At 40.6% G+C, this 13,403-nt stretch overlaps 1 protein-coding gene across 14 annotated transcripts in view; it reads right to left on the bottom strand.

Annotated features, from left to right (window-relative positions):
- The window catches only part of PDE1C (phosphodiesterase 1C), a 433,318-nt gene that overhangs the window by 173,047 nt on the left and 246,868 nt on the right, over positions 1-13,403 (bottom strand). For 9 of the 14 annotated variants that reach the window (XM_058678108.1, XM_058678111.1, XM_058678110.1 and 6 more), the window contains one exon: positions 12,918-12,944. The exons of the other annotated variants lie outside the window; for them this stretch is intronic. In XM_058678108.1, the coding sequence (XP_058534091.1) occupies positions 12,918-12,944 (27 nt within the window). The remainder of the gene's footprint in view (positions 1-12,917; positions 12,945-13,403) is intronic. 14 annotated transcript variants of the gene reach the window in all.

The following is a 13,403-nucleotide window of genomic DNA, read 5'->3' as shown; positions in this document are numbered from 1 at the left end:
TAAGGCCTAAAAACAACCTTGGAGTATCTTTCATGCGCTTAACAAGTATGTTATATTTTCTTAACAAGTATGTTATATTTTCTTTTCCTTTGTCTATATCAAGTAACTAGAAACCAAACAATAAATTCAAGATTCAGAGGAAAGAAATAGTAAATACAATAATAACGATCAATGAGATGAAGAGTTGATTCTTTGGAAAACTAAAATTGGCAAAACTTTATCTATACTAGGTAGGAGAGAAGGAAGAAAAGATGGAAATAAATGCAACCTGGTTGAAAAAAGGAGACATTACAACTGACACCATAGAAACACAAAGGCTCATTAGAGACTGTGAACAACTGTACTCCAACAAATTTGATAACCTAGAGGAAATGGACAAATTCACACCATACCAAGAAAACATTACAGAAAAAAAAACAGAATACATGAAAAAACCCATAATGAATAACATGACAAAAACAGTAATAACGAATTTCTCATTAAAGCAAAGTCATGTACCACAGGGCATCACTGCTGAATTCTATCAAGTATTTAAAGAGTACAGTCTTCTCAGATTAGTCCCCCCAAATTAAGAGAATTCCAAATTGGCTCCACAAGGCCAGCACTACCCTGATATTATAAACAGACAAGGATAGACAGACACACACATGAGCATGCTATAGACCAATATCTGATGAACATAAACACTCACCAAATACTAGCAACTGAATCCAACAACACATTAAAAAGCTTATTCCCTATAATCAAGTGAGTTTCATCCAAGGACAAACACCAGGATGGTTCTACAGCTGTGTACCAATAAGCAAGATATGCCACACTAAAATGAAGAAAAAAACAAAAACTTATCATCATCTCACAATGGATGCAGAAAAGGCACCTGGTAAATGTTTAACATTTTTTGAAAGATTTATTTTTATTGGAAAGGCAGATTTACAGGCAGAAGGAGATATAGAGAAAAAGATCTTCCTTCTGCTGGCTCAACCAATCCAAAGCAGGAGCCAGAAGCTTCTTCTGGGTCTCCCATGCGGGTGCAGGGTCCCAAAGCTTTGGGTCATCCTCCACTGCTTTTCCAAGCTACAAGCAGGGAGCCAGATGGGAAGTAGAGCAGCCAGGACACAAACTGGTACCCATATGGGATCCCAGCATGTGCAAGGAAGGATTTAGCCACTGAGCCATCACTCTGGGCCCAATATTTAACATTGCTTTATGATAAAACCTCTGAACAAACTAGGAATGGAAGGAATACATACATCAACATAATAAATGGCATGTATTACAGCAACTAACACATTGAATTGGGAAGAGCTGAAAGTTTTCTAAGGTCTAGAAAAGACAAGGATACTCACTTTTACTAATTTTATTCAGTATCATACTGGAAGTGCTATCCAGAGTTAGGCCAAAGAAAGAAACAAAAGATATTCAATTTAGAAAGGAGGAAGTCAAACTGCCACTGCTTTCAGATGATCTGATCTTAGACATTCCAAATATTTCACCAAATCAATTATAAAACTTATAAATTCAGTGAAAAGTACAGGCTGTAAAGTCAACATATAAAAATCAGTGCATTGCCATGTGGGAAACCCAGAAAAAGCTCCTGGTTCCTGGCTTTCGACTAGCCTAGCTCCAGCCATTGTAGCCATTTGGAGAGCGAACCAGCAGATGGCATCTCTCTTTCTGTCTGTCTCTCTCTCTCTTTCCTCTCTCTGTCTCTCTACCTCCCAACATCTCTGTATGCAGTCCCTCGGTAGGCTGACCACTAAATTGGTGTCTCCTCTCAGAGGCAAGTCCTAAGCATTCATCAACTAAGCCCTTTCCATGTGCTGGAGACTCCCTTTGTGTTACCCTATACTATTTCATGCAAAAAACCCTTGGCAGCAAATATTTCCATTTTATCAAAAACAAACAGGTTCCAGTAGGTTGGAGAATTCACCCAAGCATCACATAGGGTTCACGCTAGGACTCTGATTTCAGTTCAGATACAGTTGGCTCCAAACCCAGCTCCTTACCCCGACCCTTAAAGCCTTCTCATTTCATGGCTGAGCAAAAACCACTGATGTCCCTCAAAATAAAAAAAAAATAATAATAATAATAAAAAGTAAAAATAAATTCTCAGCTTCCAGTGTTCCCTCCAGTTTACTTGGAAATTCTCCATTCCTAATGGATACTACTAGAAATTGTCACACTAAGTGAAATAAGCCAATCTCCAAAAGATCACTATCATACTTTCTCTAGCCTGTGATAGCTAATAGAGATGCCCCCCCCCAAAAAATGTGTAACATTGAAATGGACATTTTGGGATTTGATTTTTGTTTTTAGCCCCTGTTTGGACTCCCATAGAACTATGAACTTGCTGCTTTTTACTAGTTGAATATTAACGGTTAGAGGTGCATTAAGCCTGTGATAATAGAGCAGAATGAAATTACATTTTTATAAAATTAAAGAGAAAGAAAGAGAAGTGGATTGAAGAAGAGTAGGAGGAGGAACTGTTCCAATGAAGAACATAAAATCTGTTCTCTTTAAATTACCAAAAACTTATAATTGAAGAAATTTTGCTTCCATGTTCCTCTCCTTGACATCCCTGTGTTGTAGGAAAAACCAACCCAGAGCTGAGTTGAACTGATTGTGATTCCTTATGTGAGGAGGCAAAGGGAAAAATTCTGACAGTGACCTCATGAACTTGGAAAAAATAATGTATTAAATCAGAAGTTAGAATGGTATGGAACAAGTTTTCTTTTAACTGATCCTATCTTTGTTATTTGCATTTGATTCATTAAAAAGTTATGTAGTCACATATGACTGGATACGTTGCTTCAAAGCATATTGGGTTATTAAGTGAAAAAAAACAGGTGATTTGTCAAAAATACAATCTAGAGGCTAATATTGTGGTGTAGCAGGTAAAGTCACCCCACCCGCACTACTAGCAACTCATATGGGCGCTAGTTCCAATCCTAGCGGGTTCAATTCTGACCCAGCTCCCTGCTAATGTGCCTAGGAAAGCAACAGCAGAAGGCTCAGGTACTTCGGCTTTTGCATTCATGTGGAAGACTCAGATGAAGCTCCTGGCTCCTAGTTTCAGCCTGGCCCAGTCCTAGCTACTTGCAGCCAATTTGGGAAATGAACCAACAGATAGAATATCTCTCTCCTCTCTGTAACTCAGATAAACAGGATCACTGTGAAAAGTAAATGAAATATACCTGTGAGATACCTGGCTAAACATAGACACAAAATAAATTCAAGCAATGGAGTGCTCTTTAAACACACTTCTTTTTGCCAACACTTATGCTTCAGATATCACCATCTTAATGCCTTCCCCATGACTAACTTTCATTAAGTAGGAGCAACTATGAACATCCTAATAAAAGTAATCTGGTTGGTGACCAAAGGCCATCATCACCACAGGACATGGACCACATTCAGTGCCCATTGATCACCACGCTAATAGGTTGTTATGCCCTCTCGGGTGATTCTGTTATAGGGCACAGTGGCTACTAACATTACAAAGGTTGCTTCCTTAAGGAAAACTTCAACAACTAGTAGCAGAGTATACTGTTTTGAGTCAGAATGAATCCCAAGGACCCTCATGTTCAACCTCATCTCTTTAGGCATGAAGACACTAAGACATGAAGGCAGCAGTACAGCATGGCTCAGTCAGGGACAGAACATAAATCTGGTTCTTATTCTTGTGTCTTCATCTGTTACTCTCAACCCCAAGCAATTTTGACCTTAGGTGGCATTTTTCGCTGTCACATCAAATAAAAAGGAGCTGTTATTGGCATCTTATGGGTACAGACCCAGGATGTTGCCAAATATCCTATAACGTACAGACAAGTCCCTGCAATGAAAGCAGCACTGGTGCCACGGTGACGAGACAACAACCTACACTGGCAGATCCTAAGACTCCAGAAGCTCCAGAGGCTGCTCCAGAGGAGTTGGACTTGGCACTAGTTTGAAGGTCCTTCATGATGACTCAATGCAGTCAAGTCTACCTTAATAATGAAGGCCACTGAGATTAGAAGAAATACAAAGATTGGCCTCCTCAGGCACCTCAAAGCTTGCCCATAGCTTTTGAAATGCATGTAAGGTATTATTTGGTATCCTAAAAAAGTGATTCTCAAAACCACTGTGGCAAAACTCCAGACAACAGCCAAAGGATGCACAACCACAGTTATCAAACATTCCTAACAATGCACCTCAAGCAAACACACTTAACACTGTAATGGATATCTCTAGGATGAATGCTTTCAATGAAGGGAAGCTAGAAACCAGGGAAAAATGCTCGCAGAGTTTTCCCCTAAAGTTCAACATCCATTTTGGAGGAAGTAAAATAGAACAGAAAAGCAGAGTCAATGATCCAAGCAACTACGCACTTTCTGGTTCTTGCTATGCATGCCATCTGTCTTAATGACCTCACAGGCCTCCATGCTAGCGAATGTGAGGCTAAATGAATGTCTGGATTTGGGAATATGCAATGAACTGCAAAGTCTTTTATAAGTATGAGTCATCTTATCAACTTGATCTTATTTATCCATAATTCCACCTTATGACTCTGACTTCAGTACTGTACCCATGACAGAAATAGAGGGAATTATTCCAGTGTCATTCATTCATAAATTAAACTCATATTGAGTAAGTACCTGCATGACCAAGGTACCATACTTTTTGGAAAGGAATATTTTCCCCTAAAAAAATCACAACAATAACCAGAAGAATAATCTTCATCAAACTAACTGTAGTGAGAGCAACAGTAACAGAATGATCTCTTACTTGTAGAAAGATGTGGAACTCCATTGGAAGAGCTGGCATTTGTTTTGAATCATGAAGAAAACACAGGATTTCGACAGATAAAAATGAAAGCATTCTAAACATTAGCAAAAAATAAAAGACAAATAAACAGAGTAACAGACAAAGCAGGAGAGGTGAAGCGGCGTCAGGTGTACATGGTCTTAGAATCCCAGCAAGCAGACTGGTCTTCATTAACCATCAGAAAGCCAAGGGAGATTTGCTGGCTCTTGTATAAACAAACAGGACAAGGAGTCAGCATTATGGCACAGCCACTGCTTGCAATACTGGATCCCACTTCAGAGCAGCAATTGGAGTCCGAGCTGCTCTGCCTCTGATCTAGTTTCCTGCTAATGAGCCTGAGAAGTCAGCAGAAGATGATCCATGTGTCTTGGTCCCTGTCACCCAAGTAGGAGACCTGAAGGAAGCTCCTGGCACCAACCTAGCCCAGCACTTACCTTTTAAGCCATCTAGGGAGGAGTCAATAAATGGAAGATTTGTTTCTGTCTCTCTCTCTCCCTCTCCCTCTGTACATCTGACTTTCAAATAAATAAATAAATCTATAAAATAAAAACACTTGCAGATCCTTTACAACCTGCCATGAGCTTTATTCTTTTTATAGGATTTGCTTATTTTTATTGCAAAGTCAGATAGACAGAGAGAAGGAGAGACAGAGAGGAAGATCTTCCATCTGATGATTCACTCCCCAAGTGGCCGCAATGGCCAGAGCTGAACAGATCCAAAGCCAGGATCCCAGAGACTCTCCCGGGTCTCCCGCTCAGCTGCAGGGTCCCAAGGCCTTGGGCCATCCTCAACTACTTTCTCAGGCTACAAGCAGGGAGCTGAATGGGAAGTGGGACCACTGGAATTAGAACCAATAATCCTATGGCATCCTGATGCTTGCAAGGCGAGGACTTTAGCCTTTAGGCCATTGCGCCAGGCCTGAGCTTAATTCTTTGTGGGCTCAATCTAACTACTCATCTGACACCAGTGCCCTACCAAAACCACTACTGCTGCTCTTTGTGGTCTGCCCTGACCTACCACAACTCACTACACTGTCACTCAATTCAACTGCCTGCCTTGGAATGTAAACCATATTCTCGTGGCTGATGAGCTCTGTTCTTCATATTTTGAAAAACATTAGTCATCTCAAATATATTATGTCTTAGAAGATCCTCTTGTTTCTGATGCTATTACTAAGTATCATACTCTAAAATCAACATTACTAAGTAAATAATAAGATGTAGGATTGCTATGCACAAGTATGCAAATGAATGTGCTTTTTCTCCAGGTAACATTTATAATAAGTTAGTTAGCTGCCATTATTCATTGCAAAGGTGGGTCACAACAGCCACCAAATTCTGCAATACTGAAAGAGTTTCAACATTTACCTTAATAAAAACCTTAATATGTCCTGGAAACGATACAGAAACCAGCTCATTGTGAGATGCACCTGTTAAAACTAGAATGCTTAGAAGGCAACCTTATAAAAGGGTGAGATCCATTCACGTTCCTTCCCCTCCCAGATGACAATTAGTAACAGTAAAGTGGAAGTCCTGTTGATAGCTCATTAAATATGCTGATTCATGAAGGCCTGAGTTTGGGCAGACTTGACTAACAGAATCATTTGCTAGATTTAACCAATTACTGGGCCTATCAACTGTGATTAATGAATCAAATCAAAAATCCAACTAAAAGAAGGCATTAGATAACTAAGGGACAAACAAATCCTGGCTTGCCTTGGCAACAGAGAGAGGCCATGTTATTACTGATGTGTGCAACATTCACCCCTGCAATATCCATCTGTACCCTGGATGATCTTCCTCCTAATGCATAGGATAAGTCTGAATATTTGTGTCTTCAGGGGCAAAAAAGCCAAAAAATTACCAAAACATATTTTAAAGAAAGTTAAAAAATGAAGAACATACTTAAGTATGTCCAAACTTCAAAACATCATGAATAACAAGCAATATTGTACTCTCCCTGCATCTGGCAAGAGTATGATGACGTCAGGATTCCCACAATGAATCTCTCTATTCCCAAAAACCTTTAATATCTGCAGTGATTATAGTAGTTATCAGATTTCATTATAATTATTTTGTTCATTTGTCTCTTGTATAAGCCTATGAAATGATTCACATAGGTGTATTCATTTAAAGGCTTATTAATTCAAAAGGCAGTTATATAGAGAGAAGAACAGGTAGAGATAGGGAACAAGAGAAGGAAGAAAGGAAGAAAGGAAGGAGGGAAGGAGAGAAGGAGGGAGAAGGGAGAAAGAGAGAGGGAAGGAGGGAAGGGGAGAACACCTTCCATTTAACTACTGGCTTGATTGCCAAATGGCCACCACAGCCAGAGCTATACAAGGCTAAAGCCAGAAGCTTCATCTAGATCTTCCACTTAGGCCAACCTCTGCTGCTTTCCCTTGACCACTAGCAAGGAGCTAGATATATTTTTTTAAAAAGGAGCAGCTAGAAATCAAACTAGTGCTCAGAGAAGATGCCAGTGTTACAGGCAACAACTCAACTCACTACACCACACACCATTATCTCACAGAGCTATTTCTAGTATTTGCTCTCAAGTATACGGAAAAAATAAATATTAATAAATTTGGCAGGTCAGAATTTGGCCTTAGTCTTTTTGATTTAAAGATCAATCTGGTAAGACTAATCCTATGAAGGGATAAACTTGTGTCTACCTCTTGTTGTTCTTACTAACCTGATGAAAGCATTATATTTTTAAAGATTTATTTTTATTTTTATTTTTATGATTAGTTGCAAGGCAGTTACAGAAATAATGAGAAAAAGAGAGAGCGAGAGATTTATTTTTTTATCTTCTGGTTCACTTTCCAAGTGGCTGCAATTGCTGGAACAGGGTCAGTCTGAGGCCAGGAGCTAGGAGGTTCTTTTGGGTCTCCCATGTGGGTGCAGGGGCCCCATAGACTGGAGCCATTCTTTGCTAATTTCTCAGGCCATAACAGGAAGCTATATTGGAACTAGAGCAGCCAGGACACAAACTGGCACCCATGTGGGATGCCAATGCCACAGCAAGAGGTTTTGCCTAGTATGCCATGGTGCCAGTGCCAATGAGTACTATTTAACATCATTCTTTCTGTTGACATTCTGGTTCCATTAATGCTAATCATGCAGCAGAATCGCTATCATCAAAACGTTCCCATGGGTTACCAAGCTCTGCCTTGCACTTTGTGAAATACTTACTGTAATCTCACATGAGTTGCAGTAAGACGATGATTATCTTAAAAGCAGGTAGATCGCTTTCCTTCAACATGATTTTTAATGGTAAATAAACAGACAAGTTAGGGTGTGGTATGATAACGCAGTGGCTAAATCCTGACCTTGCACACACCGTGATCTCATATAGACGCCAGTTCATGTCCCAGCTGTTAAACTTCCCACTCAGCTCCCTGCTTGTGGCCTGGGAAATCAGTAGAGGATGGCCCACAGCCTTGGGACCTTGCACCCGCATGGGACACCCAGAAGAAGCTCCAGGCTCCTGGCTTCAGACTGGCTCAGCTCCAGACTTTGCAGCCACCTGGGGAGGGAACCAGCAGACAGCAGATCTTTGTTTCTGTCTTGCCTTCTCTCTGTAAATCTGCCTTTCCAATAAAACACAAATAAATCTTTAAAATAAATAAATAGATAAGTTAAAATTTAGCAGCACAGGTACAAGCAGAAGTTAATTATTTGGGTGTCCTGGGCTATTCCCCTCCCCACCATGTCTGAAGCAGACTTGCGTGATCTAAAGCTTTTTCACATGCCATTTATGCCATACTGTTTGTCTGCAAGAACCCACCACCTTTGTTTAAGTAATGATTCAGTAATGATTAACAACACCTAGAATTCAACAGATCAGCTGACTCCACCCTGGTATGGCTGTCCCTACCACTAGAGAAGTCAGCCACAGATATACTTGGTTCAAATGAACTATGAAATACAGAAGAATGCATTCAAGCAAACCAGCAAGTTGTGCAAGCAGATTTTTTTAATTGTCTACCATTGATCAAATGAGGAATCCACATATTCTGAATTCACATATCCCCAGAACAAGTCTGAAGCAAGATCATGTTGAAAAAGGTTAGCTAGGGGGACTCAACTCTTGAAGCACAACTTCCATTGAGACATGCAGACCATGACGCCTCTCCTTGAATTTGCGTGGATTCACCGAGAGTCTGACAAATAGCATGCTACAGCAAAAAACGATATTGTGTGTGTCCTTGTCTGGGCCCAGTTAGGTCTTAAGATAACTTAGACTGAGTTGAAATGTCAATGAGGTGGTCACAGAAGGTGGTTAAGAACTCGCATTTACTTTTAACATTTTGGTACTCATTACTATGTCAATTAATTCCATAATGATATAAATTTTTGCTGATGGTACGTTGGAGCTTTTAATTGATTGGGTTGATACTCTGCTGGCTCTGTCCTCAGACCAGAGAGGGTATACCTAAGAAGCCGTTGAATTTGACTGGACAATAAGATGCTGGACTCTATGTTTGGTATATGCTTGCAATGGGGGAATCTCAACTGAACTTGAGCTGTGGTTATGCAACAAGATGGAGGAATCCACCATGGTGGGAGGGTTTGGGGAGGGGTGGGGAGAATCCAAGTACCTATGAAACTGTGTCACATAATACAATGTAATTAATGAATTAAAAATAAGAAAGAAAGAAAGAAAGAAAGAAAGAAAGAAAGAAAGAAAGAAAGAAAGAAAGAAAGAAAGAAAGAAAGATAGATAGATAACTTAGATTGGTGTTTCCCATTTCCTGTCTGAGAATACCGGCCTATGAATGCAATTAACAAGGGCAACCCCCTTGAGACCACCACGCAGGAAGAAACCCCAAGACACATGGAGACACTGTGCAAAATCACAGCCATCCAGCAAGAGGAGAAGAGGCAGAGAATGGGGACACAGACAGACCTAAGGAGCATCAAGCTGCTGCCACAGAGGTGAAGATATCCTCACCATCTTCAAAGCAGAAAGTCCTTCCTGGAGCAGCTGGCTCACTCTTCAAACTGCCCACCCAATTCCTTCCTGAACTCATGATCCATATAATCATGTGCCAAATAAAATGGTTGTTTTCAGCCACCACATTGGAAATGGTTTGATATTCAATGATGCAGTAGAAAAATGTAGGTGTACTTTACAAGAAAATACTAAAAAATCAACGAGTTCACACTGCCCCTCTATTAATTTGCACCTTAAGTGCCTTCGGTGAAGCTATTACAAGGCAGGTTGGTTTTTTTCCTCCTTTTTCACATTGACATAATAAAAAAAATACAACAGCATTGCCTTTATGTCAGATACACAATGATAAGCTGTCCCAAAAAATGACATAGTAATTTCAATCTTGACAGGTTTGAGCAGACTACTTGTAAAATTCTCTCCTAGCTGTCTGTTTCTCTTCCTCAAAACTGAGGCCACTTTGAAGTAGCTCATATCCCAGGTCAACCACATGTGAAAATGAGAAATTACTTTTTACTTCAGCAGACTATTGTGCCCTCTAATCTGAGTGATTAATTTACATCCACTCCATGGCTCACAGGCAATTACTACCAGGAGTCCAATGAATCTGAATGAGACAGAACTGTTTGGTCATCTGGAAAAACCCCCCATATTTAGGGAAGCATAGCAACCTCCACGAGCCTTCCAAGGCTCAGTTCATTTTCCTTTCAGCAACCCATGCACACCATACACTGTGGATCAGGTTAGAACTCCTCTCCTTAGGAGTATTTATCGACTTTACTGGGAAACCATACCACACAGGAATCTCTACCAGGAGACGACACTGAGAAGAAAAAGTGAAATTAAAGAGGTCAGCTAAAATAGTCATTGTTGAAACTCACTGGCAGGTTTTGATTACATGAGGCACTTCTTTATCTAATCGTAATCTGTTTACATTTTTAATACCAAAGTCAACTGCAGTGAAAAGCAGATGCTGGCCTTTCAAGCTGAACTGTGGGCTTGAAGCACTCAGCCAACAGGAGGTCTACGCAACTCTATTTTTTTTGGAAAGCACTCTGCAAACTCTTTTCGTTAACACAGAATAAACATTTTGGCATTTGATAAACATATCCCTGAAGTCTTGCCCAAAGGAAGGGCCATTCAATCTAAAGTGGCTGAGATTAGTACAATATTTGTATTAAAAAATTCTTGTAACCATAAAACATTGTACTCCTGGTCAAATTTTAGTTGGTTCCTGCCACTTCAATCCTTATCCTATCAGTGTCCATTCAGACATGTCCTGAAAACCCTAGGTAGATTCCCATGATGTCATCTGGCATGTAAAATGGAGCATCCAAATAGTAAGTAAAAATAACTGGGGCTATGTTTTAGTCAACTCAAGACTGAGTTGAACACCCTCCAGCTGTGGCATTCCTCCCTGGTGCCCTCACCAACACTCCAGAACGCACACCACTTCAAAAGAGCTCAGTGCCTAGGAGCAGTTGTTACCCATTCATTCTACATCACCTCAGGACCTCTCTATCCCAGGCACTGCAGCAGGTGTAGGAGATGCTGAGGGGCACAGCAGACAGGATGTTCACAGTGGGGCAGGGATGAGGAGGAAGGAAGAGGACAGTTAAGGGAGCACACGGAAGGTAGACAGAGCTCTACAAGTGTGGAGCCTGAGGTGGGCCACCAGGATTCAGTTAGGGAAGGAGGAATAGCATGTACAAACATGAACAGACAGGCATCATCACACATGACAAAAAGCACAATGTGTCCTCGTGACCTGCAATATCTCTCTACTCCCTGTAGGCCTGATGGGTTTCTCGGGTAACTTGATAACTCCAAGTCTTTATCCTGCCTTCCTCAAGAAAAAAAAAAAAAAGAAAGAAAACAAGGACACAAATGAGGCTATAACCTTAAATAAGCCTAAAATGCAAACATTTACTAGAAAGTTCTTCCTGAGGAAACATCCATGGCTTTAGAATCAGGTCAACAAAAATCAACAGCTAATGATTGGAGAATAAGAAGGGAACTCAAAAGCACCCAAAGAAGATGTTGGAAAAACAAAAGAAACTGTGGCCTCAGGTGATGCTACTGATATTTATGAAAGAAAATCATTGCAAAACAAAAACCAACCAAACTACATACAAGATCATCAATGAACTATGTGAGATGATGCACAGATTAACCTACTTGATTGAATTATTTCACTACCCATATGTACCTCAAAACCTCAGGTTGTATGTCCTAAATGAATACAAAAAAACAATGAACCAATAAACAACTTCCAATTCATTATTCTAATACCTGGAGACGTTCCATACTCACATCCTTTCCATATTCACAACTGTTTGCATGCACACAAACAAGCAACCTGTATCAACAAATCACCAAGCATCACCTCAAAGATATTTCCAGATAAAATCACATAAGCTCTAAAAAACAGGTTCCCCATTTGGAACTGGAAGGCCATGCATGAAAAGCCTTGGTAAGTCATTTGGGAACTATAAATCCAAAGGATACAAATCTAAAGTTTAATTGCTGCACAGGTCAAGGCCAGTCCTCCAGATCTCTTCACAGATCCTCAAGCCAAAAGGCTTGCAAAGCATAGACATGATCCAAGCCAGGGCCTCATCTTCACACATCCATTGTACCTTGATGTATGGTAGGTGATACGACAGGTGTTATTCTACCTCCAATTATCCTTTCCACAGTCAAACAAACAAATTTATGCACGTGTTTCTAGTCCAACAGCATTTTGTCCATGGCTTGGGCACAAGAGGATTTGAAGCAAGGAAGAATTTGGAAACTAAAAGTGACTGAGAGATTAATTTCTGTTCCCTGTTTTTTTAAGTCTCCAATCCCCTGCCTGCTCCACCCCCTGCTGGTCACAGTGCCAGTAAAATTAGCAACAGTGCAGCAGTAACATGCTTCTGAATCCACAGGATCCACTCCCATGTGGAGGTTTCCACCTGCTGCGCCACACTAGCTCCCAGCTATCATTTTTTAATTACACAGCAGCAGTAGTCCTCAGGAGTGAAAGAAGGCAACATACAGAGAAGGAACCAGAAAACTGTACATGACAGCTCCAGTCCACCATGAGCCAGACTTGCGTCACCATTGACTGAATCAATCAGGCCCTGGAAAGTGCCCCTTTCTCAGAAAGACACTCTTACCTCTGAGATGTTTTCTTATATTTCCTCCTGTAGGAAAAGAAGCATAAACATACATCAGAAAAGTACTTGCGGCAGGCAGTGGGTCAAAGAGAAATGACTTCAGCAGGCATGAGCAAGGTAAGGTCTCTACTTTCTCCAAGGTTCCTCCAGTTAAAACTCATGGTGCTTGTTTTTGTGCCATAGTAGATGGAAATAACCTTGTGCTTACCCATGAAGAGCAACAGCCCAAGAAATCAGCAGTCCTGCACCTGTGGTCTTCTCTGTCACTTGTGAGATTGTAGGATCTTGGTTGTAAAGTTGAACAAGATCCAGCATCAAATCTCAGTCCTTTCCATATACAGGTTCATGGGGTTGTTGTAGAGTAAATGGACAGACATTTCTGTGCTTCTGCTGTCCTATTTACCAGTTATCTGCATTTCACTGTGGTTACCAGCATCCCCAACATTCTCCTAACTCCAAGGGCGTGCTTTTTTAAATGCAAACACA

Source organism: Ochotona princeps, chromosome 20, assembly GCF_030435755.1.
Source record: "Ochotona princeps isolate mOchPri1 chromosome 20, mOchPri1.hap1, whole genome shotgun sequence".
In the NCBI taxonomy this organism is placed as follows: Eukaryota; Metazoa; Chordata; class Mammalia; order Lagomorpha; family Ochotonidae; genus Ochotona; species Ochotona princeps.
This window is presented reverse-complemented; position numbering and strand designations above follow the sequence as displayed.